Here is a 24101-nt window from a genome sequence, read left to right on the forward strand (position 1 = left end):
TGAGCACCAGATTTGCAACACCCTCACTTGCAAACCTATTCTCAAATTAGAGGCAAAAAGAAGTTTCCCTTGAGTTGAGAGAAAATCTTAAAAGCAGCAAAACAAAAAACCAAAAAACCCAGAGCACCCATCAACATTGATTCTTTCCTACTACAAGGAGGCATTTCAATTGCCCTTCCCCTGAACCAAGCCGAAGTAATTAATCTCTTCCCAGCCACTAAAGAGAATAACTTAACCTGTCACAGAGATACACTTGTGATGCAATACACAGCATACTAATCCATATGTGTGGATACCTTTCTAAAGCAGGTCTCCTTTAGCTGTTCTACAATACTGTGTGTAATTCCTTTCCCCCCATGAAACCAGTACCCTGCTTTACCCTGTTTGAAACTAAGCTGCTTCTTGTTCCTCCCAGTCTGGCATTCTTTGCTTCTCTTCTCACTGTAATTAGTTTACAAGACTACTTATCCAGATGATTACTGCTTTTAAATGACAGTCGTCTTTTCTTTTACTCCAGTTCATTGTTGTGTATCATTTTGTCTTGCTATCTGAATACCCAGTTCTCTGAAGCATTTTCTCATTATGTTATCTCCTGATATAAGGCATTTTGAAATACTTCATGAGAGACATTGTATGGAGTGAATTGAATTGAATTTTCTCTCAAAGTCAGGCTTTCAGCATCTTTCTCTAGCTAACTCAGCAGAGTTCTTGGCACCAATGCCAGGGTGTAATGGCCATGCTTTGCAACTCAGCTATGAGCTTGTGTTCTTTTTAGGGAAAATAAAATGACAGTGTCAGTACCTGGAAAGCAAACAGAGGACAGATCAATATTTCCATTTAAGATGAGGATGGCAAAATGAAAATGTTTGGTGTATTTCTGAGTGTTTTAACGCACACATTGAGATAACGCTATTTTGCTGTGTCTGCCTGCATCTGGTGCTGGTGCTGAATGTGTACGCAGGGGGTATATGCATGTGTATGTCAGAGAAGAAAAGAGGGAGGGGAGGGGGAAATAGCAGGGCATGGAAGTAAATTGCAGAGCAAGTAGTGGAAATAGACAGTGAAAAGCTTCCTGCAGGCAGGCGGCTTCACAGGGGAGAGCAAGCCTTTCATTGTCTATAAAATCATGCCTTGCTGGAGGTCCTCAAGAGTAGAAGGGGTAGCACCTAGAGGCACTAAATCTCTCACTGTTGTATTATTGCATTCTATGCACTTAGCTACTGTACCAACCAGCACACTGCTTCAAGAAAAGAAAAGGAGAAAAAAGGGGGAAAATGACCAGAGGGAAGAAGAGGAAGATGGCAGTAAAATTGGAAAACAACCCCCTGCCACAGCTCTCCCCAAGAATACTTCACATCAAAGAAAAGCTGAAGAGTAAATCGTCACGGAGTTAAAAGTTAACTTCAACTCCTTCCATTGTGATTTGACACCACTATGGAACAGTACTCCTAGAATTTGAATGGTTAGTCTGTAGCACAGGGTATTAAATCCACCTTAATCCTGTTAAACACAGATGCCAATAAAGAGAGGTGCTCTCTCAATGGCATCGTGACAAAAGCTCTCCACACTGCAAATTCAATACAATTAACAAAAAAAAAAAACAAAACCCAAAAAACCCCAAACCAAAACAAACAAAAAAAAAATCCCAAAAAACCCCACCCACCACAAAAAACCCAACCAAAAACAACAACCAAAAACCAACAAACCCAAAACCCCTCCCCAAACCTAGATTAATACTGAGCAAACAACATCAGCATAAGCAGGCTTAGAGACAGGAATTGCTTTCCATATGCTATGGCATGAGGTTCCTCCGGATCTTCAGATACCAGTCTGCAAATGTTACAGACATTGTTTCTCCTGCTTGCAACTGCTGTTGGGTGGTGACCTTCTTTGCTTGCTGATACCAATTTAGCAGTTGGTACAGTTTTTCTGTGATTTGGTACTGTCTGTTGTTTGCTGGTACCAGATGGATACCAGATGGGTAACTGTGGGCAATGGTTCCTCTGTGTTCCAATCCCAAAAATCACTGCCTATAGGGTCAGTCTTGTCAGTTGACTCCAAAGTGGCACTTCAAAGCAGCATTCTGAAAAACCTCAACATCTGTTCCTTACTCCTAATGACCTTAAAAAAATGTTGCAGACATACTTTCCTTTAGCCAGGAGTTACTGTGCATCTGCAGGAAAAATACAACCTTACAGATGCTCACAGCCATCAAACTCACTCTCGCTAATGGCAGCTCCAGGAGCCACCACCTCAACTCTGAAAGTCAGCACCGAATGTGAAGTATAATCAATATATTTTTTTTCCATGGCAGCTCCAAAATGTAGGAGTTCAGAGATATTTCAAGGCATTTTTCAAAGAAGTACTTTCAGCAGTGAAGTGAAAGAACAAGAAAAAATAAAAAAAGTGGCTTTGAAAGGCAGCAGAGATACCTGAGGGCTAAGTTTAAAGCATGGAGGGAAAGCAAAAAAAGATAAAGTGATGGAAGAGTTCTGTTAACTACTAATTTCTGATTGGTTTTTCAAAATGTTGGCCTAGTTGTGAAACAACAGACAGGAGCTGAAAGGTCAGTTAGTGGAGTTGAATATTGCCCATTGCAGTTACCTCCTGTGTTATTCCATACAAATGCTTTTGTTTCCAAGAACAGAAAAAAAGTTCATTTAGGACAGTATGCAAGTATTTTGGTAAATTCTCTTCATGTGCTAGAGCAGAATGCTGTCTGCAGAAAAATATAGCTGACATCAAAGCATGTTCCCCACCCCCTGTCTTGCTTCATGGAGAAGTTATGATAAACAGGTTATGTGTTCCCTAAGGTTACCATGGAAACTCATTCTTTTCAGGCCATCATTTGCAAAGGTAAAATTTGCATTAAAATGTGATGGAATTTGATTTTGTGCATGTGTGTGTGAAACTCAAGTGGGGTCATGCTACCACGCAGTATAGCTGTTATTTCAAACCCAGGAGCATACGCTTAAGAGAGAGATCTATTAATCCGTGTGAACACCTCAGTGACCAAATTACAGTTTAATTGCTAACTTGACAAGTATCTTCCTAGCAAATTAAGAGAAATACATTAAAAATTAGCTTCAAACGCAAATGTGAATGTTCATACTGATCCACTGGTGGGTATCACTAGGTAGCATTTTGCTAAATTCCTCTATAATCATTGCACAGAAGAGAGTGAATTTACATTGTCAGAATGACTTTGTTTTGATGATGGCAGACCAGGGATGGAAGGCACAGGCAAGTATTTCAAATTAAGTTTTTATCTTATCTTGAAGAACTTATCATCAAATTATGACCTATAGAATACAATTTAATATATCCATGCTTACCACATCACAGGAAACTCTTGAGTCCAAATGACTCCCTTCATTTTGAGTCACACAGTAACTTCAAACTTTCACTCTAGGTATCTGCTACTCTGACTTTTCTTGGAATAGCTGATGGTGGAAAGCATAACCTGATCCAGGCTTCCCTAGGGTCCAGGTTCCTTCAGAGATACTGCCATTGTTTGTTGTCACATGCAGCACTGGCATTCCTAACATAGAAGGGCATTATTTGCAATCATAATGTTGACAATCATTATTCCAGCCTAGCAAGAAAATGGATGAATAGACTAATCTGGAATGATCTTATAATGGGTGACCAGACTGCATTGTAGAGGAGATACCAGTCCTGCTGCTCAGTTGTATGCATTGACAACTTACATGCTAAATTTGATATGCTACTTTATGAAATCTATGCCACTCTGGGTTATTCACATCTCATCTGTCCTGAGCAGCAGGACACCCTTGGAGGCAGCAGGATCAGAACTCTTGTTTCTACTTGCAAGGCAGACATTCCAATATCACCTGGAGTACAGCAGACTCAGTAACTCCTATCATACAGGAGTTACAACACTGTTCAGCTGGAATGATGCCACTTAATACTGGGCAACAGTCAGGCCATTTGATGAGGAAAAAGCAGCAAAAACATAGGCAGGAGTATGTGTTGTGCTTGCTTTCTTAGTGTTTAGCATCAAAAACACTTGTTTAACATAAAAACCCCCTTGATTAGTGTCTCAAAAACATACCAAGAAAATCAAATCAAAATCCACTCTTCAGATTAGGCTGCATGGTGCCATTCTGCATTGGGAAATTTCTGCTTAAAAATTCAATGTACTACACCAAGCAAGAAACTGAAGAAGTTTTAAAAAAACAAGCAAGAACACTAAAGAAGTTTTTAAAAAGAAGTTTTAAAAAAACAAATGCAAACAAAGATTAAATTGATGACTAACTTTTGTAGAACTTCTCAAAACTCAGCACATTTGATAGGAAGAATGTGTTCCAGTCAGATTCTGTACAGAGCAAGAAGGAAGATACTAGTGGCTCCCTTTTCCAGTGTTTTTTAAGAGCCAGACTTAGAGCTGAACATTGAAGAGAGCTGGCAATGAGCAGAACAGTCAACATTATGTTCAGCACCAGCCTTATGGGGTAAATGCAGTTCTCTTTTTCCATATTTTGTACTTTATTTTAATGCAGTCTTGATATTAGATTATCATCTGCACTACAGACCTTAGACTGGGAACTAATAAAGTTATCCACGCAATCTCTCCATGTCTGAGTCACTGACTTTCTTTTTAATTTTAAATAATTATAGCAATGTCGCCTGTTTGTTGAGAAAAATAGGGCCTTTATATATTCACAGATAATTGTGAATACCCAACACCAGTGATGGATTCTAATTACTTTTCACACCTTGGCAGTGAAAAAATCTTGAACTTTTTAGTGTTTTTCTAACTGCAAGACAACAATGTAGCCAGAGCACTGACACCTGACTACTGAAGCTGCACCTAGGATGGAATTTAACGAGCAGTTCTGCTAATGCATTTCGCAGCGAGGAACTTCAGCAAAACTCAAGAAGACCCAAGGCCTCCACCTCAGATCTTGCACTGCAGGAATAAGAAGTGCTGCACTGTTATACAACAGAAGAACTCAGTCCAGAAATCAAAAGTAATGAAAAGTCCATTATTTCAGTTGGCTTCTGTCACATAGTTAACTATAACAAATACAAGATCTGGGCTCTCTAACAGCCTCAATGACATAGCTGTATTACTTGACCCAGCTTCTTTTAAGCTCAACCCTTGACCCCCAAGTTCTGCACACACTGGGCAATCATTGCTGTTTGCCTCACTGAGGTCATTCTGTTTTCCCTGATGTTAAATGGACAAATTTTGCAGTCCTTTCTCCAAACCACTCTCTGGTTTAGCAGGATATTATCCCTAGCAGGCAGAGCTGGACAGTAACCAGCATCTTCAGGAAAGGGGATGCTGTCTGGGACAACAGAGCCAGGCAACTCTTTGGATCATAGGTATTTTTTAGGGAGGAGATTTCTTTTTAATCAGCAACACTGAACATGAACATGACCCAGGGAAATTAAGTTGTAAGAATTGAAAAAGAAGTCAACCATGTCAGCATCTATTTGACAAATGCACCGGATACCTGGTAGTAAAGGCCAAAGCTTGTGCCTGAAGGGGATCAGGTTTGAGGCCTGATCCAATAAATAGCTACGTGCATGCTTAGCTTCAGACATGAATTTCAGTGGCATTACAGATTTGTCTTGTGATTAAAAAATGAGTGTTGTAACTGGGGCCCCCTTCCAGAAGTTGAAGCAGGCCTCTTACTAATGGCCTGAGGAAGAGGAGGTCAGTTTAAAAGGAAGTCTACTTTCCCCCCTCCCCTGCAGTCCAACCCAGGAGCAGCTGTATTTGATTCTATTGGTGTAAGGGGCATTGAGCTGCTGGGGACCAGGACCAAGCTGGCACAGAGCAGTATCACTGAGGCTAAGTAAGGGAGGGAAAGCTCAGGGTGCACAATACTGGCTATGGCAGCCCCATGTGAGAAGGCTCAGTGTTAAAATCTCAGTCCTCTTGCAGCTTCCCCATGTGACACTGGCCTGAGATTTGGCAGACTGTGCACACGAGCTCAGGGAAAGTGGCCACACAGTCCCCTGTCTACAGAGTGACCAACAAGGAGACAGAAACTTGCTGAAGCCTATACTGGCAGGAGCTTGCCAATACCGAAGTAAACTGCAAAGACCCAGCTACTATTGAGAACTGCAGTCAAGCCAGATTACAGCTAGCTCCAAAAAGGCTATTTGTGCCAGCCCCACAGAATAAAAAACCAACAGATGAAAGCTGCAGAACTGGGGCTATATGCTCAAACACAGTAACTGTTCAGCATACTAAACTGTGTGGATTACCTGCTCACAGACTCTCCTCATCAATATAATTATCAGTTAGAGATTTGTTTCTTGCCTCCCTTAACATACTGGCAAATTAGGCAAAATGTGTACAATGGAAAACCTCTAGGGCCCTTCATATCATATCAAGTTGATCCGTGGCAGCTGTCATGATCTCTGCAATGCCCCACTCAAATCCTCCATTTGGGCAACATCAGAAGAACCTGCCCTAACTGCAAGGGACATGATTGCTGGCACATTGGGAATCTCTCAGTATTGTGAGCCTGCAAAGACAGCCACAGCCTGGCAGCACTGCATGTTTTTGTCTGATTTCTTTCAGCAACTTGTATGAAATAAGAGAAATCCTTAGTGTTTGTCTTCCTCAGAATCACTTCCCCTTGCAATGAAAAACAACAAAACCCAGCTGTATGCAGAGGCACCTTGTGGAATAGATGGCATGATGAATTTCGGGAATTCACATAATACTGCAGGGTATAAACAGTACCAATGAGCTTTGATAAGATGACATATGGTACCAGAACTGTTTCCCCTGGTAAATGAGAGCATGTACAAAGCGTATGCATGAAGACATGAGCATTTCAGACTCCCCTCTGGTTCAGATAATCTGCACCAAATCTAACCTTTGTATAAGTAGGAATGATTCCAAACAAGTTATAGAAGTCACTCTTTATTACTCGTATTAATGGAATTGAATTTGGCTCTCCTTGCATGTGCCATTTGGAATAGTTTAGTTTTCACATGAGGTTTGGCGGGGATTTCTCCCGAACAATTTCCCCCCAAAACTACCCCCAAAAGCTGGCCTGTAAATTTCAAAATCACTCTGCTTCATTAGAACAGCTCTGTGTAATACATCCCAATCCGAAAGCTTCATTAATCAGAGATAATTTGGAACCATAAAGAGTTCTTGATCAGTAAGTTAATCATACATTCTAATAAAATGTTTTGAGTACTCTCTTAATTAGTATTCTAACAACAAATACTTCCAATATGTATTTTTCAAAGCAGCTATACTTTAAATATGTTATTGCATTTTTCTTCTTTTATTTTTATTTAATATTTTCTACTAATAGTCCGTGGACTCAGAAAACCTGGAATTTGCATCAGTTTCTGTTATATGGTTTCACATAAAATTGTCAGCTTCTCCCATTGCGCTAGAAGACAGGAATGTTACTATTCTAGAAGTTGGAATTCTGGTTTCTAACCATAGTCCAACACAAACGTTTGTGTGTTTTAGGAGCCTAACCTATTTGAAATGCAACATCCTGAACATGGAATTAATTGATCATGAAAAGTACAAACAGCTCCTAATTCATCCTGAAGGAAGCGCAGAACCCTTTGACACATTATGGAAAAATAATGCAGTTATTAATGCTCCTTTCTTTGTTCTCGTTGATTTTTAGGCTTGGAATCCTGCCAGGCACACAATAAAGTACGTGGCCTTTAACACACACAAGCATGATTCTTTTTTCCTACTCTCAACTGGGAACTGACAAAACTCAGTACATTACAGGTTTATTTCAATTGAAATGTTCACAGCCAGGATCCAGACACAGGTTTTCTTGTAACTTTAGGTTATTTACAAGCCTGCAAATCCTATCTGCAAATAAGGAAATGGCTTTTAGAAACAGTTAACCCAAGGTTCTCTGTGGTGAAGCTGCTGTGGTCACTAACAGGTGAAGATCTGTTTGCAATGTGGCTGGTGTTACATGTAGTCCTTGAATGTACATTAAGACGATAAAGTTTCAAGGATTTACTGCCATCCTGAAGGAAAGAATTGATGTTTTAAGTAACTGGATTTGTACAAAGTCTGTAAGACAATCCAAGTAAATCCTCAAATAGATGATTAATTCCTCATTATTTAAATGCCCTTAAATACAAGTGCAGATGCTAACTGCATGGCTTTCTCTTGACAGCTCCTTAGCTATTTCTCATGATCTGCTATTAGGCTGTGACTCTAAGGCCCTGAAAGAGACTGCCTGTGAAAAGCCCTTCCAGCTCCTAGAGAGACTAAGTTCTTGCAGCTTATTCTTACACAGTTCTTTCAGAGTCTGACTGATACTGCAGCTATGATAATAGTACACAAACATCTGCCTCATTTGGGAGACCTGGATTAGGTTTTTATGGGGTATCTTCATGAGTGCTTTGAATATCTGATGTCCCACTAAGACATGAGCATGCATGCACATGCCTAAACCCTTTTTAGAGCTGATATATCCCAATATTCCCTAGCTGTCAGAAAATTTTAGGGTAATCTCATTTTACACTGACAACAAAAGGCATTCATTTTCCCAGACAATATTTATACTTATTATCAGCCTGTCCTTTGACTAAATAGCTGAGGTTTACTTTAAGCCTTGTGATCCACCATACAGAATTTGGTTTATCATTTATCCTAGTTATAAACCTGAAAAGAGGGGGTGGGTGATTGGGGGGAGGAGGGGTGGAGAAAGTCCAAAGGATGAAAAACTTGACTACAAACCAAAGCACAATGGAATTGGAAAATAATTTTAAAGGGTCTGGCTCTATAGCAGAGAGAGTGCTATATACATTTGTCTGTTTATGGAGACACACTAAACTGAATTATTCAGTTTCTTACAAAAAGGAAAGGAATAGACTGTGGGGAAGAGAAAGCAGAATGAAGGCGCAAGAGAGCAAAAAAATTCATCCAGCAACAGATGAGAAGAACAGAGGAGAATTGGAAAATGGATACAGGGGGGAGGAATGGATGATGAGAGAATAGCAGGCCTATTTAAAATGAATTTTTGACCTTATTTTTAAAACATTTATGGATCCCAATTGCCTGTCATGAGATCATTTTCCCTTACAATGCTAGCTTTTCAGTCGGCTCTGCACTTTAACTTGATTTATCCCACTTAAAAAAAGTAGATTGTTAGAAATACCCCTTCTATTAGAAATTCTGTCCCATTACAGTGTCGGCTAAAGGCCACTTGTCAATGTCAGCTTTATCAGATAGAAATTTGCTTCATGAGTTCCCAGATACTATTTTGGAGGACAAGACCCAGGGTCCATTTTTGAGGCTGCTGATTTGCGATGGGATAGTGTCTTCTCAAATTATCCTCCGCTTTTCCCAACTTATCTACATGTTTCATGAGATGGTGGGAAGTGATTACAGCAGCTGCTGTACATTAGAAAGACATCTCATAGGAAAGTTGGCTTAGGTAAAACAGTTGATTGAGAAAAGTAAGGAAAGGACTAATTGAGTCTTAAGAATACAAAGACCCAGCATCTCTTTTCCAGCTGCAGCTTCCCTGGTGCCATAACCTCACATGGGAAGAAAGAAAACTTCTACCAGAAGGTTTTCCTCCTCCTCAGCTGTCTGTTGTCTCTCTAAAGAAAGACTTGACATCCTTCCTGAAGATTAGAGGAAGTTTTTATTTATTCACAGTTATGCAATTAGTCATCAGCATATCTCTTCACTGATAGGTAAAGGTGGAAAAAAATCAGCTGTTGTTCAGTCTGAGGGTCAGCTGCCCGAGGTGGGAATGATGGCATTGCTTAAAAGCTACCTTGAGGTAGCAAGATGCTTTGAGACTTTTTTTTTCTTTTTAATATTTTGATTCTATTTTTGTTCCTTCTTTTCTGTCTCTGTAGATTGTAACATAGGTATTTTAAGGGTAAAACTACACGCAGAAGCAGAACTTCCAGCCATGAGTCAAAAGACAGCAAGCTGTGGCTGCAGTATTTTCCAGACTAAAAGACAGTGCCTATGAAAGCACAGCTGGATGGATCAATGGATGATATTGTTGCAATGAAGAGACCAGAAGTCTTTGAAGTTTATAAACTACTTCAACAAGAAGAACTGTTGCAGCAACAAATTTTAGAGTACTAAAGCCCTCAAGGTAAACTGATTTTTGAGTAGACTGCCATTCCTCATAACAAAACTGTTTACAAATATTCTGCACTGGAAGGACAAAAAGCAATAATCCTGGTGCCACTATTATGAATCATTTAATGATTAAGGTACTTTAAGCACCCTTTCAGGTGCTTTGATTAAGGACAACATGCCTCATGGGAAAAGCAAAGCTTTGGAAATCAGTAATCTCTGGGCATTATACCTAACAGGAAAGGCTTATAGAGGATTACCTAGAAGAAACCTTTGTGAATCTTGTGAAACGACACTGGATCATAAATCAAAACCTCATCTGAAAATTAATAAAGTTTTATCAGTTTTAGATAAGAAGTAGAAATCCTCAGGCTGCTGAAGAGGTAGTGCTGACCCAGTCTGAGGCCTGTGAGGACACTTATCACAACACAGAATTTCAACAGGAAGACACATTTGATGCATATTCTAATGTTAGTTTACAAAAGCAATTCAGAAGAAGAATGGCAGGTACATTGACTCACAAATATGGGTCACAAAATTTAAGGCAGTGGATTAAAGTTAACTGCTTTAAGGAAAGAATTATTTTGCTGAAGATGACACTTTTGGTAATTGAATCGGAATAATATATACAACAACAGTTTTGGAGTTAATGAACAAATATATATGATAATTTATGTAAAAACACCCCTTTTAACTCTGCATCTCTCTGTGATTTCAATAAAGTCTACTCTTGCATAGGATTTTTTATACTACAGCAGTCATTGTAGATTTCACTTCAGCATTCACACTGATAGTCTGGAGACATTAAAACTAATGTTAGTTCAAACTTCAGAGATATAGAGATTCTTAAGATTTTTACATAATTCTGTCTTTTTTTAAACTAAAATTTTGAATTTAGCATAAATTGCATTTTATCAAAACTACATTTTTGAATGCTGGTTGATTATAATTACCTCTAAAGAAACAGGGTCCAAGTTCAAGACTTGCTCAGGCAGAGCTCTTGAGTACCCATAGACTATGGCTGCTGCATTTATTTAATAGATTCAAAAATCTGGCACTGTTGATTCAATCTCTGGTTTTTCTATAGGTTACAGGTTACTCTGCAGTAGTGGGGTAGATGATATGTTTCTGTGTAGTGTGAGGCCTAGATGTAAAACAGGGAATACACCATGCCTGTAACAGTTCTATAGTGTTCATAGAATATTTTAAGAAATTTGATGCAGGGGAGCAAATTATTACATTTTTCACTTTATAAAGTTACAAATGCTATAATGAGGCCAGATTGCTGCTGTCCCGTGTGCAGAAGGAAGGGTAGGACAGACATGCCTCTATTTCCTCCCTGTCACCTTGCAGCTAAGCACAGTGAGACGCTGCTCTTCTAATGCTCTTGTTAACCCAGAGAACCACTGGATGATAAATCCACCTGCAAAGCCTTGATGCTACCACACATGACAAAGTTTGACAGTGACTCTCTGTCTTGGGCTTAATGGAAGAAATCTGGGCCTAAATCAGACACAGTGAATGGACGAGTTAATTTTAGCCAAGTTCTCATTATTAACATTTTCTCTTAACCCAAGACACAACACTTCATTGGCACGTCGTCTCTTTGGTGGGCTGGCAATAGGGATTTCTCCATTTCTATGAACTCCCTAAATTCATACAAGATTTCTGGAAAACACAAACAATCAGCACTAACTCTGAGTGTTGCCAAAGCAGACCTACCCAGCGCTGGTCGTAGTCTGGCAGCGGCGCCCTTCCATCGTCGTCCTCGTAGAAAGGCAGGCCCTCGCGCCGGGCCTGCTGGTACTCCTGCCGCAGCCTCTGGATGCGATCGGCGCTCCCACCACCTGTGCAGCCACTGAGGGGGGAAGAAAAGCTGCATGAAACTCCTGTCGACACACACATCTGGCACCGCGTACACACGGAGAATTGCCAGACCCGAGACAAAGGGATTGTGTTTGATTTTCCTGATTTGCATAGTTCCCACTGGCCCATATCAGCCTTATTTTTGCTTTCGTATATTGACAAAGCTGCTAATTGTGAACTTGATTCCTGTTTTTAAAAAAGGCTATCCCTGTCCAAAGAACTTAGCAATTCCAGTACAAGACAAGAGACAACAGATGGATGCAGACAGATGGGGGAGCACAAGAAAACTTTTAACATTCCTGTGAGCAGCTATAAATGACTATCATATTTTAATAATAATGATGATGATGATGATAAGCTGGCAAAAAATGTTTTCTTTTGCTCCCATGCTAAATGTGGAATTTACCAAAAATTACATATGTTCTAGGTAAAGAATAAACTATTATTCACAGAGAAGCACAGAAAAGTTTTGTCTCATAAAAACACTGAAACTCCCTCCCAGTTATACAAAGAACTCAAACATCAACCATGAAAATCCAGGGCAGGGAAGAGAGATGGGAAAGCACACTATTAAATTTTGACACTACAGTTTTAAAGTGGTAATTAAGCAGTAATTCACTTAGTAATCCACAAAGACTCACTTGTATACAGAACTGCAAACTGCTCTGGTAAATCCAGTGGAGATACTTAGTTTATCAAGTTAAACACATGCCTTTCTGTGGGTTTTGACCCTAGTGAGCCTTCCAAAACCTTACAGCTGGACTTGTACAACTGTGGAAGCTCAAGCTATAACCAGGAACTATTAAATAAAATCCTGAAAATGGCTAAGAATTAAAAAGACTTTGTTCATATTTAAAATGAAAAAAAATAAAAAGTTTCCTGCAGATATTTTCAGCTCTGTTGTAGTCAGCACTGGGGTGAGTACTGAGTGCATGGCTAAGTAGCATTTACTGGCATTCACAGGGAATTATTAATTATAGAATTGATTTGTGGCTGCTCCTAAACTCAAACCATTGTTTTTGCAGCACTGTATATTCTCTTAATCTATAACCTTAACTCTGCCTCACCATCAGTGGATTATAGAGACAGAGATTTGCTCACATGAGCACAGACTCAGTGGAGCTTCTTGCTACATCATGCTCCCCTACGAGTATGCCAAAATCCTGGGAAGCCCTTTCTAGGATTTGCATAGCAAACAGAATTTAGACAGCACACACAAAATATTGGACATTAACCCATCAGCTCAATAATACTTAGTTTCTAGTATGTATCAGCAATCTAGATGGAAATTAACTACCAATTAAGAGAAATTCCACATAGGCTGCAAATGCAACTGAATATGCAGTTAGGGTTGGAGCATCAGTATGTTTCCATGAAAAATCAAATTACTTCCTTTCCTGAAGCCTAAGCTATCCATCCGCTCTATAAAGTCCCAGAGGTTTCAAGCTTCTCTGGCTGACTTACTGAAATCTTCCAGAGCACATGAGATCTTTCTCATGATCTGCCAAGACAGTGCAGAAAGCTTGCACAAACTCTGTGGACTACTGAGAGGAAAAAAGTATATTCCCTCTTCACCTTTATTCCTTCCATAGATAAATGCCTCTGTTCCTTGCATTAATTCTTGTCAAATAGTGGAGAACCATTCCCAGTTTGCAAAACACTGAAACTGAGGTCCAGCTAATGGGGACTATCACTTAGAACAGTGAAGCTTCGTCCATAGCTTATGAGCACTACAATACCTGTGAAATCTCCTGACATTACTCGTGAATAAATTGTTTAATGAGGACTGCTAACATACAGATAAGGCCCCAGTATTGTCCCTGTTGCTTTGTCAACATCATAGCCCAAAGCAGCACTAGTTAAGAGGCAAACACTCAAATACAGGCAATAGGTCCAGTTTGATTCCAGCCAACCTGGTTTCCTGCAGCTCTCTGCAAACTGTACAGCACCTGCCACCAGTGGTCCAACCCACTTTCTACCACCAGGTACTCCGGCTGAAGAGACAATCTGAAAATACCACATACATTGGGTTCCCCACCCCCCTTTCCAATTAAATCTGAGATTGATATATTGCAAGCCAATCAGGACCTGACTGTAGGTCTCCTGCAGGTGAACTTCCTTCTGCTCAAACCCTTTGAGCCAGCGAGTGGAAGTGCTGCAGAGTTCAAGCTGATTATATATATTACAAGACAGGGCCTGACAGATCTTGCTTTGGAAAACCTCTGCCATGCAGTATTAAACTACAAACCCTAACCATGAGAATGAGTAGGAACATTTAAATGAAAGATAGCAGCACATGGAAAGTTATCCATCTGGATTAGTGTGAAAACACAAGCATAATCTCTGTGGAAACAAGCAGCTCCGTGAAGTCTGATTTCCTGTGCCTCTCTCCTGTGGGTTCTCTCGTGTCTGATAACAGTTCACACTGCAGCGTTTCTCCCCAGCAAGAGCATTCATCTGGGCCCCTTTAGCAGGCTGCTTATTTGCACTTAGTGAAACTTTGTGTTCCAGTATCTCCTGAACATCAAGTCACCAATCAAGTCTGATTAAAAATGGCCAGCAGGTTCAGAATTTGTTAGAAAACTGAAGGGAACAGGTAGGCAGAGGGTTGGTCAGTACATCCGCTTCATATTTTCAGGATAAGTTAAAGCTCCACAATTTTTTTCTCCACTAGTTTACAGGCACAAATGTAAAAGACACTGGCTTTTGAAAGAGCTGCATTCTAGCTTACCATAGAAGTTTTACCCACTCCTGAGTAAAGTGAGATAAATATGATGCCCTGTGCAATGCTCATGAAACAGCTCTGAATTTCAACTTGGCTCCTGACAATTATGTGAATATATGAACCACATTCAAACTCACCAGATGAATTCAATCAGCACTGTGCAAATATCGCATACATAATCTATTAGTTTACCCCAAAGAAACTGAAGCATTGAATTCAAACAGAATGAAGTCATCAGTAATAAAAAAAAGAAACTGATAAGGCAATATTAAAAAAAACCCAACACAATATTCCAAGATTTGCAGAGAAGATCATACATTGACTGTAAACTATTCTCCCATCTGCCTATAAATACATAATTAAAAAATATTGGTTTGATCAGATAGTGGTTCTCAGACAGGGAAACAGCAGATGAATACCAGTTCAAATGTTTCAGATGCATGACTATTTATACTGTAAAGGAACCTGAGCTTACAGAAGAAATATAGAAACAATACTCCAATCAAAGTCAGTGTATATTAAGGACACTTTCTGAAGCTTTTCAGCAAGCCTGGTAAGTACAGCAGAGAGATTTCTTTTACAGTAGCTTTACAGTTAATGCAGGGCTCTCTCCTTGAGGAGATATAAATATTACAGTCCTCATCATATGTACAGTTTTGTGCGCACTTGCTTCCCTGACATGGCTCTGGAGCTGTGCTATACATTCTTCAGAGAACCATGCAACCACACTTTTACCACTTCCCCCACCACCACACGTTCCCAGGATCAAAAATTTAATGTACTCACTGACTTCTCTGTGTCACAAGACTGTGAGAGAACTGTTCGCTCAGCATTTTCCAGTTGTTTTCAGAACAATTTCCTGAAATTGTGCTACATGTAAGGAGACTGATTCACAAGCAGCTGACACTGGGAAGTTCTAAAATAATGTCTATGTGTAGGAATGAATCTCTGAGAAACTTCAAAAAGAGTTGTGAAGAGTCAGGTGCTGATTTCAAACAATAGTAAGAAACATGTCCAAAATCCCAAGCCATAAACAAACTTAAGAGAAGTTCAACAGTTCTTCCAATAAGCTGCAAACACTGCAAGGTGGTTTTTTTTAATAGAAAAAAACCAAAAAAACTTATGTCAACATTCAAAAGAGCAAAAAGCACATTCCTGTAGTCATTCTGTAGTTTTGATAAACACAGTCCTTATTGGGAGAGTAAGAACTTCTTCTGGCTTGGGAGAAGGAGAAAAGCAACTCTGTGCTATCGTTTGAACCAACACAATCATTCTAGTCCAGCTGCTGGGGCTGTACCACAACTGCATAAACAATGGCCAGAACTCACCCTCCCCTCCCTGTGCCTGCACCTGTCGGAAGCACCACACAGAGCCCACCTTGCCCACTGCGAGTGCAAAGGGACAAAGGCTTCCAAACAGCCTCTCAACCAACACAGCTGGAACAGACAGCCCAAGACAAAAGGGGAACCATAATGTAGGAGAGACTGAGCTCCCAGCTCTCTGACATTATGTAAAATATGACTGTGAAATTTCGCTCCATTTCCTCTGAAGAGAGAGACGAACAAGCACCATAGCAATAATATTATATATTCAATAGGACAGACTAGGGTGGTTTTTTTTCCAAAGAATTAAAACACCATAATCAGTATTTAATATGTATGGCTCAGGTTTTACACAGTAAAATATCCTCTGTGTTCTTCCTCTGGACGGCTAATCTGTATTTCCATCATTCAAGTTCAAATGCCATTTTTTAAATTAGTGACTTCTTACTGTAGCTTTCTTGATAACACAAAATTAAAAACAAGTGTTGCACATACAAAGTACGATGAACCACTTAAAGCTATATATAAACATACATTTAAAGAGGCAATAAACATTTTGTTTCCAGCGGTTTTCTTAAACACATTAATATTGCACAGGGCTTTTTTGACAGCCACTTCTTTCAAACACTGATTTCACCCAGCTGACTGTCAGTCCCCTAAGCAAACAACTGGTGCTTCCAAGTCAAAATAAAACAAAACAAGCAAACAAAAAAGAAGAAAAAGGAAAATTATCCTTTCAGAGAATTTTTCATGAACAAACAAATCCAAGACAAAACGTGATTCACAGACTTTAGAGAATGGACAATCTTCCATTCATGACCTGCTAAAAAACAAAACTGATTTTACATACTGAAAGGAACACAGTGGTCTACAAAGATACACAGTTTAAGGGTGTCCAACAGAGGATGTAAGAGTATCTTTCACTTAGGATAAAACTTCCATTTTGAAGTTATAACAAATAAATATTTGAGTAAGTTTCTCTTTCAATTCCAGCCCTTGCATTTCTACCCTGAAGTATTACATTCCTTATGAAGATATTTTTGCAATCTCAGTAGTAAGAAGGAATAAAAAGAATGGTGGGAAGTGATAAAAAGAAAATCAGTGATAAGAACATAATTCTACTGTAATTCAGCTTACATCTTTGTGACCATCAAGAGAAAGAGATTTTAGAGAGAAATGAACAACTGTTGTTTTCATATGTACTTGAGTAAGGAAATGGTATTGCAAGGAAAGGCTTGTCAGAAATGCCTTGCTGACATCTGATGTTGCCTTGCAGGTTCAGGAACCACCTCTGATGTTCAGCCAAAGCCAGCCCGGGTTTTGGCTGCACACGCCTCACACTGAGGACCCAAGTTAAGAACATCTTTCTAGGAACTGGAACTGTGCAGATGGCTTTATTGTCCTCCACAACACCTACTTTGTTGCTGTGAGGAGGAACATACTTGATGTTCTGTGCTTCTTAATGGAGAGGGGCTTTATGAGGACACTTGGTTTGGACACTTGTGCAAAGTGACTGGTGGGTAGACTTTGAGCCCTGTTCCACTTAGGCAGGACTGTCTGAGAAGGTTTGCATAGATGGACTGACTGTGAGACAGCATTAGATGGATGTGTTTCTCTCGAGGTACATAAATACCTATATAAAGAATCATCAACAAACTACAGAAAAACAAATTACACTAAAGAAGCCATTTACACTTAGTTGAACCTGTATATTAAAGTCCTAGAATCTTAATCTGTTTTACAATATTTTAAAAACTCATAACTGTGCTTCAGTGGAACATCCGCTGTCACCTTTCAATTCTTTCGGCGAACATAAAAGCAGTACAACCACTTCTGTCCAAAAGGTCAAAGCCTCCTAGGGCAGCACATGACTACCATTTGTCTGGAGGTAAATTGAGTCCTATTGACCCTGTAACATCACTACTGACCTCTTGACATTAGGAGCTTAGTGGAAAGAGAGAAGACGATATTCTCAGGTTCCTACAGACTTATTAGGAAGAAAGAAGGAAAGAGAACCTTGCATGATATGAATTAGCAATGTCATTAACCTTTTCTTTCCCCAAATAGCTCACAATATGTTTACAGAAACCTCAAAAGAACCATTTGAAGATTGAGACCAACAGATTTGTATCACTTTCAGTTTTTCCAAACTGTTTATAAAATATCTCTCAGTGGCTTGACACAAGGCAACCTTTTATGTTTCCCTTCCTTCACATGACATACAACACCTTTTCCTGTTTGTCATGGCAGACGGCCTAGACATTCAAATGAGCATCATCTTTTCAAACCAGCCACTTCTCATCTCCACTACTCTCCTTTATAACTTATAGTTGACTACAGCTGGCCAGGAATAATGGGAGGTATAGCATAATTTGTTGTTTTATGGAAACAAAATTGGCACACTCAGGTTTAACTTCACTGTAAGCAGATATGGTATATGCTACTCTAACAGAAACACATTATTTGCAATCAAGTAGAAAGGAAGGAGAAAAAGGCAGGCATTTTCTTGTTTGTAGCCAGATTGTCATCCTTATTTCAAAGAAAGGTAATTTTTTTCTTTTTCTCTGATCAATGTATTGTGCCTCATCAAAGAAGGCAATCACCAGATCTTAACTAATAATAAAAAAAGATGCCTTTCCAGTTCAGGCTGGTTAATGACAATGTCTGTTTCTGGCATGGGACCAGTTTACTGCTATCTTGTTGATGTGAGATGTGCACTTGCCTCTGAAGGGCTAGGAAAGCAGGGAGATTAGGGACTCGGCTGCTGACAACAACCAAACTCTCTATAAACAACACACAATGAAAATAATGAAAAACAGATTTTCCTGGTATTTTCAGTAGCCTCTAGACAATGCAACAGTTTCTGGTTTCTTCACTAAAGATGATATCAATTATGCCTTTTATCCATCATGCAGAAGTCACGTGTGAGGCATAATTGAAGGCCTTCTCTCCAAGGTAATTTCATCTGGATTTACGCGGCAAAGTACTTAAATTGCCTTTTTTGGCACTTTGTATTACAACACAGCATGGGAGGGGGTATTTTACTTTACTGATGTAAAGCAGCTGGCATATTTACAATAGATAGGTCACATCAACACAGAGCAGATTTTCAGCCCTCCAAACTCCATTTACAGCAGCTTTAACAATCCAACAAAGCAAATGCAGAATGCTGAACTCCAGTGTAGCAATGTAACTCTATTTCTTAAAGACTATCATACCTACCTGGAACTGGCAGCTAGGTTTTTTTCACTTACAGGCTATTGCTTTTTGCACTACTGTTTATTAAACTTATCACTAAAACTGAAGTAATAACTACTTTACAAACTTCCAATGAATTAGCCATTCATGAGTCCCTCAGGAATTCTCTTTACCACACACAAAGCAAAAGCAGCAGGGAGAGAAGGTGACTATTCAGTGCAGTCTTCATCCCTGCACTCCCTTGTGAGAGAAAAATTGAGGATCTAAGAATTCCCTTACAGTAGATGCTGCTGCCCATGTTCTAAAACATATTTTGTTGAAAATTTCAAAGTCCAGAGTAACCATCTATTGTCTCTCAGAAATTACTTCTCCAAGTTTCACACTAGAGACTGCATCATCTGCTCTTTGTTACATACATGCCAATCTATGCCACTGGCAGAATGGCAGCAGCTACTACTCTATGTGGTTTGCTTTTTTAAGACCTGGCTTAGCTGGAGAAGAGGTAGACAACTCAACCTCAACTAAAAAAACACGTTCTCTGTGTCTGTAATTCAGTGACAGATATAACTTACATTTTAAAAATGAAAAAGAATTCACATTGTGTACAAAGCATCAGGGTAAAGCACAGCTCCCAGAGCCAAAACATATCCTTACTATAAAGTTGGATTTTTGTGGGTATTTTAATAAATGGTCACTACAAGGATAACATTAATCCAATGTTAGGACTTTTACAGGAAAAAAAATACAAATGTAATTTATCATTTTAAACTGTCAGTCGCATTTCTAACGCTTTCAAATCTGCAGCTTCCAGCGGCCTTTTGTCTTTCTGCCATGGCAGGAGTATCTTGGACAGCTGTAAGAGCTTTGTAAGCTATCTTTCTCAAAATCCATTAGCTAATTCAAGGAACCTAATTAGAGCTGCCATTTTGATGGAGCATATTGAATGCTCTGTATAAACTAGTAACACCATCAATGTTTATTAAAAATTGCAAGAACCAAAGCTCTCCATTCCATATAAATATTAATGGACAGATACACAATACTTATTGAAATATAGACGGCATTATGAGCACAGAAATACACACAGGTATACTTACAACCCCGTGTGATGCATTTATTCACAAAGGCTGAAGTACAGAAGCAAAACCTAGGGACAATTTTACACAAACTGTTGAAAATTGACCAGCTTCCATTTACACCATCCTTATGTGCATTAAGGGAAGCAAAGCACACTAAAGATGATTTGTTTCTTGTGTTTTTTCTGAGTAGTGTGCTGACAATTTGGAGTGCATTTTGAGCTTACCTCAAGAATGCACTCCAGCTGGAACCATTTTATAGCTCCTCTTAAACCAGCCACTCCAATCACTGTACTTTGTAGACATTTACACATACTGCAGTACTATACTGTTTAAGGGTATCCAAAGATTCAAAGGGAATTTGCTCTGTAGAGTTAAAACTGAAATTTTGCTGTAGACAGCAACAAAGTCGGTGAAAGGAGCCAGACATCTGGAGCAGTGCTTTCCTACTTTCTGCTGTGTAAAAGCCCAACCATAATGAAAAACCAGCTCGCAGACAAGGATACAACCCATGAAATACTGACCATTCTAAGAACATATCAGGGACCTAATTAGGTTAGGCTGTACAAGCATATGCCTTTGGCTGCAGAACTAAAAAGTTTTCTGGCTACTTCACAGCTTTGTTTTTAACTCGATACTTCATAAATGGAACTGCAGAAAACCTCATATGTTACCATTTCAATCTGACGTTCGCTTTCATATGCATCTAACAGTGCCTGGGTTCTATTTATATGCACAACTAAATATACGTGCATAGAAAAATCATCAGATTTGCTACAGAAAGACAGCAGATGCTCTTATTAAGCCACTGGCACATGCAAGGTGAAGTGTGTAAGCCTCATACAGAAAGCATTTAACACTCCAACTACAAGCTAAGGAAAAGCAAAGACAACAAGTGAAGTTTTTTCTAGCTCATTTTGCTAGCTGTGAGTGCAAGGCACAGCAAAGCAGAAGCACTGCTGAGGGTGCTCGAATGACTCTTTTAACACATGGGGCTTCTTGCAGAGGGTATAATCCAAACGCACTCTTCAGAACATCCTAACTCCAGTGCCATGATCTGAAGATCACTTATTCAGAATATATACTAAAATGACACATGAAACATTTAACAGCTGTGCAAAACAGGCGTAGTTATATTTTCTACATTGTGATAGTGCATGGGGCTAAAAATTGTATGACAATCTTACCATGGGACAGCCCTGAAAGTAAATTCATTTTGGTTCTCTGATAGGGCAGCATTTCCAAACTACAACTGCGACTTGAGCAGTTTCACAGGAACACACTCAAAAATCAAAACATCAGTTACCACTGACTTCTCTCTGGAATTATATATGGCAAATTTAGCTTGTGGTTATTGCTCAACAAAAACCCTGACAGATGCTGAAGTGATAGATGGATTTTTGCAAAGTTCTGCTGCCTCCAAGGCCACCCTACCTACCCTTCCAGCAGCCTCCCCCCTTGGGCACTTCCCTCAGTGCAGCTGGGTCCTGGGACCACTGTTGTTAAGTTTGCATTCACAGACTGGGGAGCACACATTCCTTCAACCCACTTCCATCACAAGCTCTGCATAAATAGAATTCATCTCTTTATAAGCCAAACTGCATTTCTGAGAAGTATTTCTGAACTTGGAGGCCTCAAGTTAGCAGTGCAACTTTTTGCTTTGCATTATGCAGGCAATGGAAGCTCCTGGGCTTAGTGACATACATGGTTTTTCTAGCTCCTTCTTATAGCTGCAGCTCCACTGCACTTCTGATAGGAAATTACTCTTGCTTTTCCATTTGGAGAACAGAGGTTTTAAGTCTGAAGGTAAGCCCTACTCCTTTTTAGTAATTGCTTTGAAAAATGCTAAATTCAAATGTAAAAAATTAAATAATGGAATCTTCAAACTCTACAGAACCATTTTTTGGCATACCTTGCCTGGGAAAGGAAGATGAAACCTATCTCTCTGTGTTTGGCTGGGAGTCCCAGAAATGCTGGAGCAAGTGTTCTGGTTCAGGCTCACCTCTGCCTCTACAGAATGATTCTCATATGCTTTCAACTGCCATGTTTAGAGACACACTTGACCAATCCTTTCCCAGCTGTTTTTTATCTTGCTGCCTCAATTCTCTGTTCTCATCCTGATGCTGGGAAGTCTTTCCCTTCCTTATCTTTCAGCCATGGATGCCAATTTCCTCCACCCCTTATTGGCTTCCCATACAAGCAAATCTCTGTCCCACAGGCAGCTTAGTACAGAAACACCCCCCCGATCCACTAGGTCAGCATGTCTCCTTCCAGCACTCCTTGAGACCCATCTCCCAGAAGAACTTCCCAAAGCACCTGCCAGTGAGGCTGGGGCTGCAGGAGGCATGGGACATCCAACAGCACCTCTTTATTTTGGCACTGGTTCGAGGTGCTCGTGTCTGACACACCAACAGAGCATCAAACCTGCAGTACTGCTACACTTCTCTGTACTCCAAAGCATCCAGAAATTATCCACAACTGTGGCCTGGCCCAGCACTCCCCTTTATTTTCCCCATCCTCTAGCTGCTCCAGCCTCTCCTCTGTTCTGATTCTTGTCCTACTGCCCCATTGTATTTTTTAGGACATTCAAAGCAGCTCACCCTTTTCCTCCCTGGAAGGTGGTGTTAGGACCTGGGAACACTGATCATCATTGAACACCCTGTTTACCTCATCCTTCATTCCTGCAACAGGAGTCTATCTGGTCCCTGCAGCCAGAACCTGCTACTGGAAAAACATGTATGGCTCTGGCAGCTTAGGACAAGTACTTTTGGTGAAGTTAGCAGCCAAGTTTCTATCATGTGTGGGAAGTACTCTAAATCTTACAACTTAGTCAAATTGTCACCGTTCAAGGGGTGGCAAAAGCCACAGTCTGGTATAACACTAGGCTGTGTTCCCTTCCAAAATGAAAAGACCCCATTCCAGCATATGGCAAGACTACAGATTAGTATTGGAAGAATATACGCTGCTGCTTTTTACTTTTTGTACAGACAAAACAACCCCTTGTCATCTTCTCCTTCCAGCTACACCCCCGACCCCCCAAAAAACCCAGCTGTTATCTGATTCCATAAAAATTCAGCTTCAGCACACCTCCTACATAGGCAGTTTCAACCCAAATGGATGAAGATTGGTTATCAACACGTGGAAATACAGTTTTCCAATGGAAGGCAGGCCAGCAGCTCCCCAGGCACATGTGGCACAGCCTGTTTCCATGGCTGTCCCCCTCCCTGCTCCATAGGACTGCATTCTCCCTGGTCCAGCAGGTTGCTCCTGGCATCTGTGGCATGAGCACTCCTTAGCAACAACAGTGACACCTTTGAGGGGACAGCCTGGTACACACACAGTACTCCTGCATGTGCTCCAGATTAAGCTGTAGTCAGCTTAATGAGAGACTTAATTGATGAGTGCTACTTCCTTCACTTGTCCATTAAGATAAGTACAGCACATGGACATTTCAACCCATCAAAGAAGAGAAAATGCATTAATTTTGGTTTTCTTAGAGCTGTTAATAAATCTGACACTGTCTGGCAGTTTTCTTCATTTCCTACCATTTGACAGATACTGTGATCACAAGTTACAGAAGATGTTTTTCCTCTGAAATTATCACTCTGGTAATACAAGCCAGAAGGAAACTTTATCAAGATACCAAGAAGCTGGGTATTGGTTTTATTTTTAACTTTATGTGGCTGGTTTGTGAATATCTCAATGTGATAAAAAAAAAATTCCATCCGGTACTATTAAAAATCATACACACACAGACACATTACAAATGGCTGTATTACAGCAAATAATCACACTGTGTATTTATCAGTAAAAGCCAGTATTCCTCT

General features: G+C 39.9%; 1 protein-coding gene across 9 annotated transcripts in view; it reads right to left on the bottom strand.

The window, feature by feature from the left end:
• The window catches only part of PARD3B (par-3 family cell polarity regulator beta), a 531684-nt gene that overhangs the window by 38775 nt on the left and 468808 nt on the right, over positions 1–24101 (bottom strand). For all 9 annotated transcript variants that reach the window (XM_064434188.1, XM_064434182.1, XM_064434186.1 and 6 more), the window contains one exon: positions 11810–11945. In XM_064434188.1, coding sequence (XP_064290258.1) covers positions 11810–11945 — 136 coding nt within the window. The remainder of the gene's footprint in view (positions 1–11809; positions 11946–24101) is intronic.

This window comes from Passer domesticus, chromosome 10, assembly GCF_036417665.1.
Source record: "Passer domesticus isolate bPasDom1 chromosome 10, bPasDom1.hap1, whole genome shotgun sequence".
Taxonomy (NCBI): domain Eukaryota; kingdom Metazoa; phylum Chordata; class Aves; order Passeriformes; family Passeridae; genus Passer; species Passer domesticus.